Raw genomic sequence first — 18,038 nt, 5'->3', positions numbered from 1 at the left:
TTGCTCCGGATTTATTTATTTATGAGAGGAAACTGACAGATAACAATGTGGGAAAGTTTGCTCTTTAGAGATTATTACATCAGATATGTGTGGAGTGCTCCTATTAATAGAACCATGGGGGAATCAACGCCAAAGTGTTGCTTATCATTTTTAATGACATACAAGTGAAGCTTTGTAGACCAATAGAAAAATCACCCAATCTGATTCCACTGTTTTATGAAGGAAGTGTTTGACATTTAAAACAAATGAACTTGAGCCTACATCACAGCTCTCCATATGGTTTCATTTATTTAGGGAAAAAAACAGTTTGGCAGCTCATTCCTTAAAACGAATGAAGCCTCAGATTGATTATAACAAAGGGGAAATATAACGGTATGATTTAAGCTTATTATTTAAATAAGTTATTGGGCTTTTTTCTTATCAACTCAGATTTGTTCAAAAATGTCCTTTTCGAATTTGCTCTGGGCCGATTCAAAATGGCCTGCGGGTTGCATTTGGTCCCCGGGCCGTAGTTTGGTTACCCCTGGATTAGAGGATTAACCATGTATGTTTTACAGAGGTGGGAGAAGTACTCAGATCATGTACTTGAGTAAAGTAGAAGTACTCAGGTCTTGTACTTCAGTAAAAGTAGAAGTACTCAGATCTTGTACCTCAGTAAAAGTAGAAGTACTCAGATCTTGTACTTGAGTAAAGTAGAAGTACTCAGATCTTGTTCTTGAGTAAAGTAGAAGTACTCAGGTCTTGTACTTGAGTAAAGTAGAAGTACTCAGGTCTTGTACTTGAGTAAAGTAGAAGTACTCAGATCTTGTACTTGAGGAAAGTAGAAGTACCAGAGTGTAGGAATACTCTGTCACAGTAAAAGTATTCAAAATGTTCCTCCAGTGAAAGTAGAAAGTACTCTCATCTAAATGTACTTAAAGTAGCGACAGTAAAAGTAGTCATTGTTTGATTGGTCCATTTCAGAATAATATCTCTGATATGTTTTATAATGATTGATCATTAAAGTGTTCTCAGAGCTGGTAAAGGTGCAGCTAGTTTGAATGGCTTTGTATACTGCAGGGTAGCTGCTGGATTTACTCCAGGTGAACTAACGTCTGATTTAAGGGTTGGTTATATTTACCATCATTAATCCAGATCTGTAAAGTAACTAAAGGGATTAAATACATGTAGTGGAGTAAAAGTACACCATTTACTTCTGGATTGTAGTGGAGTAGAAGTACAAAGTAGCAACAAATTGGACTACACAAGTAAAGTACATGCATCTCAAAATTGCACTTAAGAACAGTACTGGAGTAAATGTACTTAGTTACTTTACACCTCTGATGTCTGATGTGATAGGGAATAAAGACTGGAAGAATGGGGATTCTCGGTGCAATCTTGCAAAACTGGCCTAACAGCGCCTAAAGCCCATTGCTTCATCCAAACAGAAGAGATTATAATAATCATGGGAGTGGTTTCAAGCTGCCATCACAAGTCCTTCAGAGTTACAGGTCAACGTGTGTTTGTGTGTGGCACTCGTTCTACCAGTTTTTTTGTGGTTCCAGTTTCACTTTGTACATCATGGTGTGAATCAATGGCCCTGGTTAACAAGCAGCAGAGGAGGCTGTGATACATAAGATGTCTTTTGTGTTAAGGTATTCTGAGATAGAAAGAAAGAAAGAAAGAAAGAAGAAGGAACCCTTAATCGTTCCACAGAGGGGAAATTTTACATTCTGCATTTGACCCATCCTAATGTTAGGGGCAGGAGATAGGATCTATTTAAGCTTAAAACCAATAAATTTACAATTCGGAATACACACACTTGCATTCAGTTGTTTATCTGTCATTGACCTATGCTCATTTCTCAGCTGTAAACTCAGAGGTCGCAATTATGAACAGAAATGTTGCAGAAATTGTCTTAGGAAGGTTCCTAACGGAGTAGAATGACCCGGGAGTCCCTCAGCGGCAGCCATGATAAGAGCACTTTGAATTCTCTATATGATAGGAAAGGAGCTTTGAACGAAGAAAATGCTATCCCTCAATGCCTACACATTATTCGGCCGTTCACCGAAACAACCGATCGTGACGAGAAATACGTTTCATGAAAGTTAAGGTGCTTATTAAGCGTTTTAAAATGCATGTCCTAACTTGCCAAAGTGCTCTGTTTTTAATCAAAAGCAGAAATATGAACGTTCCTTTTTTACTGAAGTGACAAGCATACCTTTCACTTTTTTTATTTGATTCCAACCTAATGAAGAATATATGTCTCTCTGTTGTCCTCCTTCATAAAGCATAAAACAACACCATCAGAGCACGGTGCAAAGTCTCTATGTGCGCTTTATAGAAGCTGTAGTTCCCCACAGCAGACGCACATTAATAACGTCCTTCATCATACATATGTGGGATAGTGAAAGTGCAGTCGCATTCTCAAAGCACCACAGTCTCTTTTCCTAAGTCCTTTTGAGTTCTCCTATCCACTATTCCTTAACCCCGTGACATTTCACACAAAGGTCAAGGAACAGAGCAGAGGAGAAGACGAGAGGAGCTGATTTTTGGACCATTCAACCGTACCCTTTGACCCCCGCTGGGACCTTACATGAGCGTGTACTTCACCTGGCAATAGGGTGACTTCTTGTGACACCTTACAAAATCAAGAGGCTGTTTCCTTCCACATCCTGCAGTGGTTGATTTTCTTATAAGCCTTTGTTTTTCCTCATTAATGATGTATTAATTCATGATGGCTTTCAATGTATAAAGTCAGGTTCAGGCCCACTCATCAGTCAGGGCTGGATTACAGTCGCTACATTTCTCTTCTAACATCATCTAACAATTGCAACCATACAGCTCTGGAAAAAATCAAGAGACCACTTAAGCATTATCAGTTCCTCCAGTTTTACTATTTAAAGGTATGTCTTTGAGATAAGGGTCTTTTAGTTTTTTATTATATTCCATAAATTATTGACAACATTTCTCTGTGTTGGAACTCAACAGACACTGGAATGGCTGCCATACAGGTAGAGATACAGAGTTAAGAAACATGTGGAGTGGTCTCTTCTTTTATTTCAAGCTTGTTATGTAAATGAGTTATTTGGCTTTTTTTAATCAGCTGAGATTTGTTAGACAATGTTTTCAACTTTAATTGACTTCATTTATTTAAAAATTGGGCTTATTAACACATGAATACTACTGTGTAATGTGTTCACATGTATATTTAAGAACAAGCACAAGTTTCAGGTGAGGGTCAATTCAAAATGGACATAGGGCCGCAGTTGGCCCCCGGGCTGTAGTTTGCATCAATAAATGTGAAAAAATGATTCTAATATATGCTATTCTGAAATGGACCAATCAAACAATGACAACTTTTACTGTCGCTACTTTAAGTACATTTAGATGAGAGTACTTTCTACTTTTACTGGAGGAACATTTTGAATACTTTTACTGTGACAGAGTATTCCTACACTCTGGTACTTCTACTTTACTCAAGTACAAGATCTGAGTACTTCTACTTTTACTCAAGTACAAGATCTGAGTACTTCTACTTTTACTCAAGCACAAGATCTGAGTACTTCTACTTTTACTCAAGTACAAGATCTGAGTACTTCTACTTTTACTCAAGTACAAGATCTGAGTACTTCTACTTTTACTCAAGTACAAGACCTGAGTACTTCTACTTTTACTCAAGCACAAGATCTGAGTATTTCTACTTTTACTCAAGTACAAGATCTGAGTACTTGTACTTTTAATCATGTACTAGATCTGAGTACTTCTACTTTTACTCAAGTACAACACCTGAGTACTTCTACTTTTACTCAAGTACAAGATCTGAGTACTTCTACTTTTACTCAAGCACAAGATCTGAGTGTGTGTGTGTTACCTCAGCAACAAAGACAATCATGAGGAGGTCTGTCTGCTCTGAGGCGGTCAGGCTGTACAACAGAGAGGTGAGTGTGTTCTTCAGGTAGCTCTGCTTCTCACGCTTCACTGTGGGGATGCCCAGCACCATGGACACTGAGAACACACACACGCAATTTCTAAGTCAGCAAAAAAAATGTCATGTCGTAAGATCAACACGATTTGATAGCAAATCTTGTGTGGTCATGGTTATATACGACACCTCCGCGGCGTCCCTGTCCCAGCAGCACGTTGGGCAGCAGGCTGTCCGGATGGAGTCTGAGGTGGGGCATGTACTGGTAAATCTGGGGCTGAAGGAACATCGGTGGGATGGCATCTTTTGAGTGCAGCTTGATTGTTTCTGTCCACAGGAAGGAAAGATTCGGTCAACACTTCACAGAATCAGAATTCCTTTATTTGGTCCGCACCGGGATATTTGCAACGTTAAATATAGAGGGAAAGAACACATTGGAAATACCAATACAAAATCTAAATAAAGACAGATAACTCGTCCATGGCTAAAACAATTGTAGCAGCATTTAAAGGTCAGCTATTATGCAAAATCCACTTTTCCATGTCTTTTATGCATAAGCATGTGACCCCTCTGTGTTAAGACACTCTGAAAGTTTTCAGGAACAAAGACTCTTTTGGTCTGAAAATCAGCTGATCAGATTTTGGTCACTTTGTGATGTCACAATGTTTTTAACCAACCAAGGTAACCCCCGCCCACCTTATCTCCTGGATCTCCTCCTAGAGCACCTTATTGTGTTTTTTTGACCAATCACTATTCAGAGGGGCGTGGCCAGCAGCAGTTCATTAGCATTTAAAGCTACAGACACAGAATCAGCACTTTAGGAACAGGGCTGAAACGGGATTATGGGATGCTGCGATGATGTGTTTGGTGTTTCAGCCAATCAGAGACAGGTTCTGTATATATCTGAGACCTGGAATAAATTGTTGAAAAAGAGTATAATAGGGAAGTGAGCATATTAAGGTTAACACTCCAACTGTACCGGGTTTTTGTAACATACTACAAATTATTAAACTATCTGAAATGTCAAGATCAAGGTGCCTCCATTTCTGAGGGAGATTAAATCACCGGCCATTGAACCAAAATGTCCCTAGTTCAATTCCAGGGACCATTGGGGCTGTTTTATCTCCACTACCTGTAATAAAGGCCACAACTACCCCAAAACACGTCATCCTTCTAACAAATTAGCATCCCATAGTGAGGTACATACAGCCTCTCAGGAGGCCGATAACCCTGCACAAACACTCACCAAATCTGTAAAGGTATTATAAATCCAGTGGCGTAAAAGCACACCATGTACCTCTGAAATGTATTGACGTAGAAGTACAAAGTTATGTTAAAAGGAAATACTCCCTCAAAATTGTACTAAAGCACAGTACTTGAGTGAATGTACTTATTAATTCACATGTTTTTATGATTTGGGTAGGAAGAGCACCTGTGGAGATGGTGGTGGAGATATTCCGGGGGGGTTGGGTGGAGTTGGCGGCTCTGGACATGTTCTTCAGATGCTCCACGATGCTGCCGAGTTCCTGGCTGACCTGTTCTGCCTGCTCCTCGGCCCCCAGCAGACGCTTATACAGGATCTGCAGGTCTGCTTCACCTAGAGACACTAACATCACAAACACAGGCATTTTGGAAGCACAGTGAAGCAGAAAACACATTTTAATTCCGAGGACCGGACCATGTGGGACATTAGCAAAAGCAATCACCTTAGGCATTGTTACAAAAGCCCCAATCAAGCTCAACAGACAGATAGCCCAATCAGAACCTTGCTAATCTTATACCCAGTGGTCTAATGTAACTTAGTACATTTACTCAAGTAAAACATGTAGGCACTTTCCACGAGTTAACCATTTTATGCTACTTTATACTTTTAATCCATGATTGAGATTATCAATACAAAATATCAATCAATTAAAACACTATTGTAATGCCCCAACTGAATGATGGTTTAACTCTTGAACTGATGGTAACTGTTTAATGTATACCCTTGCTTGCATACAAATTGTTTCCAACATAAGAGCTTGTGCTTTTATCAGCCAGGTGCTAAGAACCCAATTTAACGACTTATTAGATGTTCATTGTAGCATTGTCCATCGTCATTACATCTGTCACTTTGACTGTTTCATTGTTCGTAGGCTTCCAGTAGAAGTTCTTTCAAAATAAAAGTCTGGATCTTATACTACCAAAATTAAGGTGCAAAAAGAAGGTTATTTACAACTATAATATAGTATGATAAGTTAAACTGCCCAGTGGTATATAAAGTGTTTTCAATTAACCCTATCTTTAGCAAGTGCAACTTTAAAGTGATGAACATATTAATGCGTCAATAATTATAATATATTAATAAAAAATATATGGCGCTTAAATTGGTGATTCTCTAAGTGAGTACTTAAAGTATTTTTATATGCCAACCAGAGTTGGGTGTACAAAACGCGTTACAAACAGTAATATATATATATATATATATATATATATATATATATATATGTATATATATATATATACATATACATATATATATATATATATAGATATGAGTACTATAAACAGATGTGAGTAGACATTGACACAGCTCAGGAGTTCAGCAGTCTTATAGCCTGTGGTATAAAACTGTCTCTGAGTCTGGTGGTCTTGGTCCGGATGCTGCAGTACCGTCTGCCAGACGGCAGCAGACAGAACAGATTGTTGCTGGGGTGATGGGGGTCCTTTAATATCCTACCGGCCTTCTTCCTACACCGCTGGGTGTAGGGGTCCTCCATGGATGGCAGCTCCGTCCTGGTGATGTGCTGAGCAGTTTTCACCACCCTCTGTAGAGTCTTACGGTTGAGGGCGGTGCAACTGCCATACCAGGCGGTGATGCAGCCAGTCAGGATACTCTCGATGGTGCACCTGTAGAAGTTGCAGAGTATCCTGGAGTCCATGTTGAACTTCCGCAGCCTGCGGAGGAAGAAGAGCCGCTGTCGAGCCGTCTTGGATATGACCCTGGTGTGATGTGTCCATGTCAGGTCCTCACTGATGTTTACCCGGAGGAACCTGAAGCTGCTGACTCTCTCCACAGGAGTCCCGTCGATGGTGATGGGTGTGTGTTCCTCTCTCTGCCTCTTCCTGCAAGTCCACAATCAGCTCCTTTGTTTTGCTGACGTTGAGATGGAGGTTGTTGTCCTGGCACCAAGATGTCAGGGCCGATGACGGTCGTGTCGTCAGCAAACTTGATGATGGTGTTGGAGCTGTGTGTGGCCAGGCAGTCATGCGTGAACAGGGAGTAGAGGGTCAAGGTGGAGGATGTGATGTTCCCCATCCGCACTGCCTGGGATCTGCCCGTCAGGAAGCTCAGGATCCAGTCACAGAGGGCGCTGTTGAGCCCAAGGTCCCTGAGCTTAATGATGAGCTTGGAGGGCACAATGGTGTTGAATGCTGAACTGTAGTCAATGAACAGCATTCTCACATAAGTGTTCCTCTGGTCCAGGTGGGAGAGGGCAGTGTGGAGGGTGAGGGAGATGGCATCATCCGTGGACCTGTTTGCCCTGTAGGCAAACTGCAGGGGGTCCAGTGAGTCAGGGAGGGAGGAGGTGATAAAAGTTTTGACTAACCGCTCAAAGCACTTCATGATGATGGAGGTGAGTGCAACTGGGCGGTAGTCATTGAGGCAGATGGGTTTTGTCTTTTTGGGGACAGGGACAATGATGGACTCTTTAAAACATGTGGGGACTACAGACTGGAGCAGTAACCTATTGAAAATGTCTGTGAACACATCTGCCAGCTAAACTGCACACACCTTGAGAGCACGGCCAGGGATGCCATCAGGTCCAGGAGCCCTGTGTGTGTTGATCCTTTTCAAAGATCTACACACATCTGCACTGGTTAAAACCAGTGAGCAGGGATCCTGGGCCTTCTGTCTGTCAGTGTGTGTGTTTATGTCCTCCTCAAACACACACCACTCCGTGATGCCAAAGCAGTGGCGGAGAGCAGAGTCAGACTGCTCGGACCAACGCTGCACTGTCCTTGTCACAGGTCGGTCCCTCTTCAGTCTCTGCCGGTAAACGGGGAGCAGAAGAAGAGATATGTGGTCTGACTTGCCGAAGGGGGGGCGGGGGAGGGCTTTATATCCATGCCGGAAAGAACTGTAAACATGGTCCAGTGTATTTCCACCGCGCGTGGGGCAGCTGACGTGCTGATAGTATTTCGGCAGGACTTTCTTCATGTTGGCGACCAGGGGAGCTAATGCTGCCATAGAGACTCGTTCCTATACAGCAGTTCACAGGGCCGTGCAGAGGCTCCACTAACATGTTATTAATAACACACAGAGACGTAATGTTACCGGTATCACATATTATTCAGCACACTTAAACAGAGCATGAGTTTAATGTCAGCATACTGCCATAGATAGCTTTAATTAATGAGCTGCAATAAACTACATTTCAGCATTTAAAGCCAAACTTTAGAGGTTATTTTGGTGAAAGTAACTCAAAGTAATGCAAAAGTAGTGTAACGCATTACAGTTCAGAGACAGTGATAATGTAATGTAACTTATTACTTTAAAAAGACAGTAATAAGTCATAAGTACTGTATTACATTTTGGAAGTAACTTGCTTATCACTGATGCTAATACTTTGTAAAAGCAGGAATCTTACTTGTAGCTGAGTGTTTTTACAATGAAGTATTGTTACTTTTACTTTAGTAAATAAGTAAAATAAGAGTACTTCTTCCACCTCTGCTGATATATCTTGAGTTCTGTTTTGACTCACAGTTCACCAATTTGATGCATTATGGCAGGATTTTGAGGGACTGAAGTTTGAAATCAGGGACAGAGACACTGAGCGCCTTGGAGCACTATAATTCTTTCCAAATAAAGCGACAGGAGCCGTACCAGAGCAGTCAGACCAGAACATCCACAACCAGTCGACCAGCTGACAAGAATGTGTCAGCCTTCTAATTATGGTAACTACCTAAAACTTCTGGCTGCATCGACATCACACTACAAAAACTCAAAATCTTGACAAATATATGTGTCTAATTTCCAGTCAGAATATGTCTTTCACTTGATACAAGACAGGGTTGGGGAAACAGGACCAAAGTGCAGTAAATCAAGGGGTGGCAGGTAAGGGTCAAAACAAAAAGCGAGCTTTATTCAAAAGCTGTTGACGAAATCACGAACCAAGGGGAACACAGGACATGAAAAACACTTAGCTCCAGACATGAAGGGCAACAGGAACAGGCAGGTATCTTGGAAGGGAACAGGGAAGAAATGACGACGACCGAACAACAGACAAAAGGGAAACAGGGACTAAATACACACGGGTAATCACAAGACGAGAGTTTAGTGCTAAATAGTTCCTTAAAAATACTTATTTTCATTATCTTTATATTTTGGATTATTCTACAACTTATTTCCTTAGATTGTTTATGTTTGCATCAAACCACATACCTTGTATGTGTCAACGTACCTGGAAATAATCTGGATTCTGATCATTGCTCCAATTCTCCAATTTTAACTTAACACAAAAACATGCATTTTTGACTTGCAGTATTGACATCATTTTAACAACATGTATCCTGTCTTAAGTGTTTGCACATGCATTTTTAAGAGTTATTCAGCACACTGACACTTTGTAAGTATTGGCCTCGTATAGCTGCCAGTGAACTTAGCAGGTTAATGAACATTAGGTAGATCAAGTCTATCACTGTTGGCACATTTAGTATAACTCCTGGACTTTCCCTTACTGCCATAGGCCAAATACAGTGTCATTGATATCGTAGTCATGTTTATAATATCTAGCTATTTTTTTCCTTAGTGCAGGCACATGATCTCCACTCCATGCAACTGATGCTGATAATGGATCCACAGAGGACGGGCACACAATAGGGCTGGGGGATTTATTGCCTAAACTTTCTATCAAAGAATTAATTGTATTATTGTGTGACGGTATCAGGTCAGGGTAGGCCTATTAGGAAAATAAAAGTGATATCTTAACATGATTCTCATACTTTTCTCTCCATTTGATTCGGAGAGGATCTTATCTTTAGAAAGAAAATAACATATTAAACAAAACAGATGTCCAAACAGTAAGAGAAATAAGGTGTAAGCCTACATGTGTTTTGGGAGGAGTAGTGTGCCTAATAATGCAGGTTAATTATTAATGAAGCTAAGATAAGATAAGATGTACCTTTATTAATCCCTTTGGGGAAATTCAGTAGTTAAAGCAGCAACAGAATGAGAATGAACAACAGGACAGTGTGTTCTAAAGTAACTAAGTACCTTTACTCAAGTAATGAACTAAGTACACATCTAAAAGGAACTTGTGTTGTACTAATATTTTTCATTTTATAGTATTTCATGGTTCTACCCTAGGTTCAAAGGTTTTATTTGTCATATGCACAGCAGATATATGTTGGCAATGAAAATCTTATATCACAGGCTCCTCCAACAACTCAACATACACAGTGCAAATAAGATAAATAAAATAATGCAACAATTAGACAAGACTACTACAGTTTTGGAAGCACAGTTTGTACTTTTTACTCCACTATATTTACTAGTTACTTCGTGAATTCAGAGTTAGAAAAATCTTTCAAAATAGGATTATTTGGTATACATTTAACCATCCAACATCATATAAAATGTAATAAAACCATGAGTGGGTTAAGAGAAAATTATTTAGCAACAGTTGTGTGGTTTTTGGTTCAAACATATTTCTTTTCCATCTCCTAAATGTGAGGATTCGCTGCTTTTGTGGTCAAATATTTAAATATTGCTTCTGCATTGAGTACTTTTACTCCAAATAGTACATTTTTTCTAATCGTAATTAATTACTTATACTTAAATATCAGTCTCCATTCAGTACTTTCACTCAAGTAAATAATCCGAATACTTTTCCACCACTGCATTTAATCAGATTCTTTCTCAGTTTTAGTGAGTGTACTTTTTGCTTAGGAACCCGAAAGCAATATATTGTTTTCGTTTACAGTTCAGAAAGTTTTTCACTTCTGAAGTAGAGGTGACCCCGACCATGGAGTTCTACTTTTCTAGTCTCGCCAGGTCACACTGACAGCTCACCTTCATCACTGGGACTCGATATAATCCAAGACAGCGAAGCGAAACTGGCGATCGCCAAAAAACATCCAACTCTCAAGGAAAAAAGTCTCATTTCATTTCTCTGTCCGTCCGATTATGTGTTCCGACCTGCAGGTGCTGTGACAGGGGGCAGCAGGTATGTCTGAGCGGTCAGCAGGTGTGTCTCAGCAGTCAGGTAAAGAGCACAGAGTGAGTGACTATACCCTGTGCCAACAACAAACAACACAAATCACGCCTCTCTCCACACTTGCCTTTCCCCAAAAGAATAAATAATCTGTGTGACTGCCGGCTGCCAGACCGGTTGATAGGTGCTAACGCTGAATTAATGGGAGCAACAGCGACAATTGCCGGTAGAATAAGAAAAACGCCTGAAGCATGAACACAAACAATGCTAAAAATGCATTGATGAAATTTTCATTTAGACTTAGTAGTGTGGTAGCCTACATTTGCAGCTGCTTACACGTTACATTTAAAACACATCATAAAAAGCCTGGGTGAGGTGTAACGTTACTTATTTCATTAAGAGTGTAGGCTATTTCGAGTAATTGGATAAAAGTGACATTATAGAACAAATTAATGGTGTCTTCTGTGTGTATGCAAAAACCTATCTTGCTCATCAATAGTATAATATCCATGATTCACCTGTTTAAAGAAGATCCCAGAGTTACAGTATGTAGATATGAATACCTAAATTTGGAGTGCCGGATGGTATGGGGATGTAGCTCAGTGGTAGAGCGCATGCTTTGCATGTATGAGGCCCCGGGTTCAATCCCCGGCATCTCCATGGTTTTTCATTACTTTCTGTTTTCCTGACATAGAGCATTGTTTAACTCTCGGCTTTCATGCAGAAAATTAACACAGTGTACCGTACGTGAAGTATCTGTTCGGCTGGCTTTGCTGCTTTTAGGGCAATCTTGTAGCAGCGAAATATATACAAATGGTCTACTTCGTTAGGGGCACGTGCAACTCTCAAAACGCATGGTCAGCACAGAGAGAACACCCCCCCAATCCCCAAAAAAACTAACTATCAAATTGATAGCGTAAAAATAATGCATTTTGTGCTCCATTTTCATGGAGGTTTTATATGGGCTAGCCAAATCGGATTGACCAAGGGCCCTTGATGGGCTCCATACAGGGCCCATGCTTAACTTAAGCACCAATTAAGTAAACATTTCTTAAGTGAAAATGGACCTGTCGTTAAAAGTTATTTTAGCGAAAAAATATTATCTCTCTATGCCACTGTTAACAACAATCATGTGTAGAAGCTTCCTTTTCTCTTTGACTTTACCTTAGTGATGCCACAGCGTGTTTAGTATAGTACACATAAATAAATAAATGTAGCTAAGTGAAGGTACATTTAGAAATACATTAAAGACATATAATAATGTGTGCTGTGTTTTGTTCTCAACTTGTATTTATTTATATATTCATTTATTTATTTCTGTATATATCTCCACATTCATTATTTTATTTATTCATGAAATATTTCCACATGTATTTATTTATCCATTTATTTCCATTTTAATTATTACCACATTTAATTATTTATCTATTTATTTCCATTTTCATTTCCATATTTATTCGGACATTTATTTTTGCATTTATTTATACTTATGTCATGTTCCATCCTCCATAGTATAGACATACATTAGGAGTTTCCTGTAAATATGTGCAGTGCAGTGGTTTATGATAGCTTTAGCTTGTTTAGTCCCAGTAGAGGGCAGCAACTACTACTAATATATTTATCAGTGCACACAAACACACACATACTGTTTGTTGTTGTTGTAGGTAACTGTAATTCCGACATAAATATTATGGTTTTAAATAAATGTAATAGTAAAACATAAATATATGTATTTAAAAGTGTTTGCAATTCAACTTAAAACCTATGTGTATGTTGTTATATTCCCAAACAGTTGAGTCTGAATTTACAAACTGCTTTTCATGTGTGAACTTCTCTGCATCTGTGTGTGGGTTTTTTGGTTTAACAGAATTTAATATCTATAACCAATCAGATCAGAGGAGTGTGTCCCTAAATTGGTATGATTTAATAACATCACAACATAGCACTCTGGCGGTGTGCAGGGATGTGTTTGAGAATGATTTGTAACCTGCCTAGTCGGTCTACATACCGAGATTTCCAAGATCTTTGGAAAATCTGTAAATAAATAGTATTATTATAGTTTTTCCATCAATAATCCATTCTGCATAATCTGAATTATAAAAAGGAAGACATATTGAACCTAAGCAACAAAAACATTACACGCTTAGCTTTACATTTCCTGAGAAGCAGGCTACATTATTCTTCCAGTACGATTTCCACGGTGACTGGCCGTCTCTGCTGACAGGTCAGAGCAGTTTAACAGTAATCCTTAAATCTCTATTCTAGTGCCAACTTTTCTTAAAAACAGGATTGGAGACATGTAACAAAACATGATTAACTAAAACCTAAGAGACTAAGAAGCAAATCATCATGATGAGCTATGTGATGGCCACAGCCACACAGGGTAAAACAATTACACTGCTCCCTCACCTTCAGTAGATTCGCTTCAGTTCAGCTGCAGTAAAACATGCCAATTATTAAAACCACACATTTGATTTAAATGGTAAACCCTTTATTTGATTGTAATCTGACATTACTTTTATTTTCAAAGATTGACAGCACACCTAACAAAGATATTTGTTTGTATTAATTACTTTCTTTGTCTTGGGGTGTAGATGACCACTAGCAGTGTCTATTATGCTTATCCTGTTATTATATTTTATCCTTTATTCTGAGTTACTTTTTATCTCATGTGACTTTTATTTTGACATCATGCTATCTGCACGGTGAACCAATCCTTCCAGAACGTGCACGCTCGCTGAAGGTATAACACAAGAAGGCACGTTACAAGACAATGCATGTCTAGAGTCAGAGATCTCAAAATAGTATTATAACTTTAAATTAACGTGTTCTCTAAAGCGTTCCTTGAAGTGTTATATTACGTTGCAGCATTCCTGGTCAAACCCGTTTGAATGAGTGCTCTATTTGCTTGGCAGTAGCAGTTTAAAAAATAACGTATGAAGTTGCTAGCTAGCTCTCCAACGTTAAGTTAATGGCGGCAGTCTTCCCTGGATCACCACTCTTTAGCACCCCTCGATATGCGGAGCGAGGTATGTGTTTCATTGTAATGTACTGTCTATTTCATATGTATTCATTTCTTACGTTTGTGTAAATGATGTAATGTAAATAGTAATGTGATTCATTTCATGATAATGTCGTTATCTATTTGATGCTAGCTTGCTTAAGTGCATTTGTCAAGGCATTATTTGTATCTAGCTAAATTGCCTTTGTCATTTTCCTTTTAAGTTTTCACGGTGTTTGTGCAATGCACACTCGTCTGAATAAAGTACACCCGTAAGGAAACACTCCAAGCCTGTTTATTCAAGTTGAGGGGCCGCTACAGTGAAAACTCGACTGCTCGACGTGGAGTGAAACTCAACTTGACGTGAGAAGGACCTGCCATCCGCCATTCTAAGACTGCTATCTACTGTTCCAACGCCCTCACTTCAAACGGAATCCAGGCAAGACCGGTCCATTTCGTTTATGTTGATTGCTGCATAAAATCACAGGGACTTTTCGATTGTGAACAGTGATATTTATGTAGGTCTAATGGACTGAAATCACCTTTATAAACAATATACTGTAGCCTACATGGTTGATGCTCTGATTTAATCATAGGCATATATGAAAGGTGAATTTTAAAAGATCAAAAGGGAAAATTAATTTAACAAAAAAAAAAAATTGAAAAAATGAACTTTTAAAATGTAAATTTCTTCATGGGTAAATCTGTTGTTGCAGTCTTGCTGTTTTTGGTGTGTTCCCTACTTTTGTTGTGTATCGTCCAGTGCATGTTTGAATTAAGTATTTGAGAGAAAGTTTTGAGCTATTTTCAGTCTTTAAAACTATGTTCATACTTAATAAAACCAAACAGCTACACAACTTTAAACAAAATGTCATTGTAGGGAGAAGAAAACTAAAAACCTTTGACCCCCCATGACCGAAAACCCAACCAGGTCAGATAGTTCCGTAAAAAGAGTTTACGAAAAGGGATTAGAGATGCACAAAAGGAACCCTTTAAAAAAAGAGAGAATTCATGAGAGCTTAGGCCCCTGGAAAGAGGGGGCAAAAAAGGTTAGGAAAACGCAAAAATCTTTTGTTTAAAGTGAACAAAAAAAAATCAGAGAAGAAATCAAATGGACACAAGCGTAGTGAATGTTTGAGCCCATTCAACGCAACCACAATCCACTCCAGAATTTTCCCAAAAAATAGTTGTTTGTTTTAGCACTCACTGCAGGTCAGCGAAATAATAGAGAAGGTAGAAAATGTTGAAGAGGTCTTCAATCCAAATTTTGAGAAAAGTCGTGAGGATGGCAAAAGGAAGGATGGATGGATCTTCTTGGACACACGGGGGACAGATACTTCACTCTCTAGCAGAAAATTAAACCCACTCCAGGCCTAAAGCCAACATGAGGGGAGAACAAAATTGAGTAAAACAGGAAAAGGTTTTTAAGCAGGTATGTAATACAAGTCAAGAGAAGTTCTTAGCAATTTAAAAGAAGAGAAGCAGCTATTTCTTAAAAGGTTGGAAGAAAAAAAAAAAAGTAGCTTAAAAGATAGAGGCAAAATGCGTCAGGAAAAAAAAAACTGAAATTCAGCACAGTAGAAAAAAATAGCAGAGGCGAGGTAAACGCATACGAGAGCCTTTGAAAATGACTCCAAAATGGCCCCTAAAAGGTTTTTGATCTCCAGTTAAATAAAAGGGCATTATAAAAAGGCCAAGCATCCCAGCCTCCACAAGCACACCCCAAATGCGTAGCGCCCCCTGAAAAGCCTTACCAGCACTCATTAAAATCATCAGTATGAATCGCCTCCCTGCCCCTGACCCACCAAAGTTTCCGGTGAAGGCCCCTAAAGTTGTGCGGGAAAGATGCCCTTCATGGCCTCTAGACCGCAAGCCTCTCTCAGTCTGAAAAAATGTTCTTTTTTAAAAAACTATCTGAGGGGAGAACCCTAAAGCTTTGAGGGATTTTCTTTGGGAAATCAGAAGAAGATTAGGGTGCCTAAGGCCCTGGAAGAAAGGTAGGGAAAACCCCTTCATTGTGCAAAAGGGCCTTTAGAGACAAGTAGAATGGCCCAAGGTTGGTAACAGTGTCTGCTGCCTTCGAGATTTTTCTGATTTCCTGCAGGTGGTTGAAGCGATCCCTCTGTGAAAGGTTTTGGCCTCTTGGCGATTGTGAAAAAACCCAAAGTTGAAAAAATTTTCCAGATGGATCCCCGAAGATGGGCAGGTCGTACAAAAAAGGGTTGGCGAATCTGGGGATACCGGTTTTTCCCTGTTTAAAAGGTTTTCCCCAAAAAGGAGGCCGGATCCCTGAAACCCCCGTCCCTCTCCCTTTGATAAAGGACCGTGCAGGGCCCAAGAGAGCTAGAGCACTTCCACAAACACTAAAGGGAACAATCCGGGGAGGAAGGTCGAAAAAGTGTTCGCCAATAAAGGGGCCACTTGTCCTATCTGAAAAGAAGAGACGCACGGCGTGAAAGTGTCCTCCTTTGCAGTAAATCTCTGGAAGATAAAAAGGGCCCTTCATACGGGAAAACAATTTGTGTCGGATTTTTAAAAAAGGACTACGTAAAGATTCCCAAAACCCGGGGACACATTTGTGGCAGCGCAGACGTCCCCCCACCCCCTACAAAAGAGAGAGGAAACGATATGGGGAAAAGCAAAAGAAAAAAACGTTTCTACGAAAAAGGGCCCGGGGAGATCAAGGTGACGTCCAGAGTGAGCAGCGTGCTTTGTCATCAAGATCGCCCTGTTTTATTTTTATCGCAAAAAAAACCCACAGAAAAAAGTTTTAACGTACGCTCTTTGGATCGCAGAGTGTTTCGACATTGTTTTGGAAGCCCCTACTCAAAGGCTGAATGTGGAAAAAACCCAGTACAGCTAAAAAGAGCACCTGACAGCTGTTGAACCCCCATAGCAAGAGAAGTGTCTACGGTCTAAAAGTTCGGGGACTACGTTGAAAAACAGATTCAGCTCCCCAAAGTTACACTGTGGTTCATCCCGGTCTTTTGTCCTCCATTCCGTTTCCCAAAACGCGCTGTTTGGGGCCTCATTAAAGCATCTAGCAAAAACTTCGTGCTAAAGGGACTGTGAGGTGGGATTAAATTGGGAGTGTTGCCCGTTGCGTTACCCCCTGGGTATCCGGGAGGCAAAAAATGACCTTTCGCCCAGGAACGGAACTGGCTGGAGCATCGTGGCTCATCCATCCAATGGATCGGCAGGGGGGAAACCAGGGGTTCGTCACGGGGTTTTGGAGGAAATCCCGCCCCCTCAACCACTGAGTGTGAAGGCCTTGGATCAGATTTCAATGAAAGGAGTATGCAGACAAAGACAAGTATTGTCACAAGTGACATTCACTTCATTCAGTTCTGGGAAAACATAATAAAAAGGAAAGATGGACACTATGAAATGCCCTCCCTTTCAAGGCACGGCCCCCTCTACCAGATAATAAAAAGTGGTCAGTTGACTGCAGACCTAAAAAAAAAAGATGAAAATTAACCAGCGGTTTAAAGACAGTACGGGGCTTCTGGAGTAGATAAAAAAAAGGGTGGCGAGCCGCCTCTTGAACGGAAGCGGGACTCGTGGTACACAGGGGTATGAAAAAGTTTGGGCCCCCCTTTGAGTTTCTGACAATTTGTTTTTCCCTTTATAATAAAAGATCACAGCAACACTTTGTTTTCCCTACAAAGATGTGACGTTTTAGTGTTTTCCAGACCAAAATTCTTGGGTGCATTACTAGTTTTTTTAATAAAAAAAGAAAAAAAAAGGGATGTGCAAATTTTGGGCCCCTTATAAATAAAATTTTCTTTCAACCCTGTCGGTTTATAGCTAAAGGGTTGCTGCCAAAATTGTTTTGTTTAGCTATTAGCCTTAAAATTAAAAGACGGGGGAAACCAATCATGAAAAAGGCTTTTAACTTGGGGAAAATGTGGCTGTGCCGGGTTTTGGTTTTTCTTAG

General features: G+C 39.9%; 1 protein-coding gene and 1 non-coding gene across 3 annotated transcripts in view; one reads left to right on the top strand and one right to left on the bottom strand.

The window, feature by feature from the left end:
- Positions 1-11,199, bottom strand: part of zgc:154054 (Alpha-1,3-mannosyl-glycoprotein 4-beta-N-acetylglucosaminyltransferase B-like) — a 454,830-nt gene extending 443,631 nt beyond the window's left edge. For both annotated transcript variants that reach the window (XM_063875670.1, XM_063875671.1), the window contains exons 1-4: positions 10,959-11,199; positions 5,337-5,510; positions 4,094-4,231; positions 3,854-3,987 (exon numbers count right to left, since the gene is read on the bottom strand). In XM_063875670.1, the coding sequence (XP_063731740.1) occupies positions 3,854-3,987; positions 4,094-4,231; positions 5,337-5,510; positions 10,959-11,049 (537 nt within the window). In that variant the 5' untranslated portion in view covers positions 11,050-11,199. The remainder of the gene's footprint in view (positions 1-3,853; positions 3,988-4,093; positions 4,232-5,336; positions 5,511-10,958) is intronic.
- A 489-nt stretch (positions 11,200-11,688) lies between these two features.
- Positions 11,689-11,760, top strand: trnaa-ugc (transfer RNA alanine (anticodon UGC)). Its single transcript has one exon. It is a non-coding gene; the product is annotated as a tRNA-Ala (tRNA).
- Positions 11,761-18,038: the final 6,278 nt, after the last annotated feature.

This window comes from Eleginops maclovinus, chromosome 23, assembly GCF_036324505.1.
Source record: "Eleginops maclovinus isolate JMC-PN-2008 ecotype Puerto Natales chromosome 23, JC_Emac_rtc_rv5, whole genome shotgun sequence".
NCBI lineage: Eukaryota > Metazoa > Chordata > Actinopteri > Perciformes > Eleginopidae > Eleginops > Eleginops maclovinus.
The sequence above is the reverse complement of the archived record's forward strand: the minus strand, read 5'-3'. Positions and strand labels throughout refer to the sequence as shown.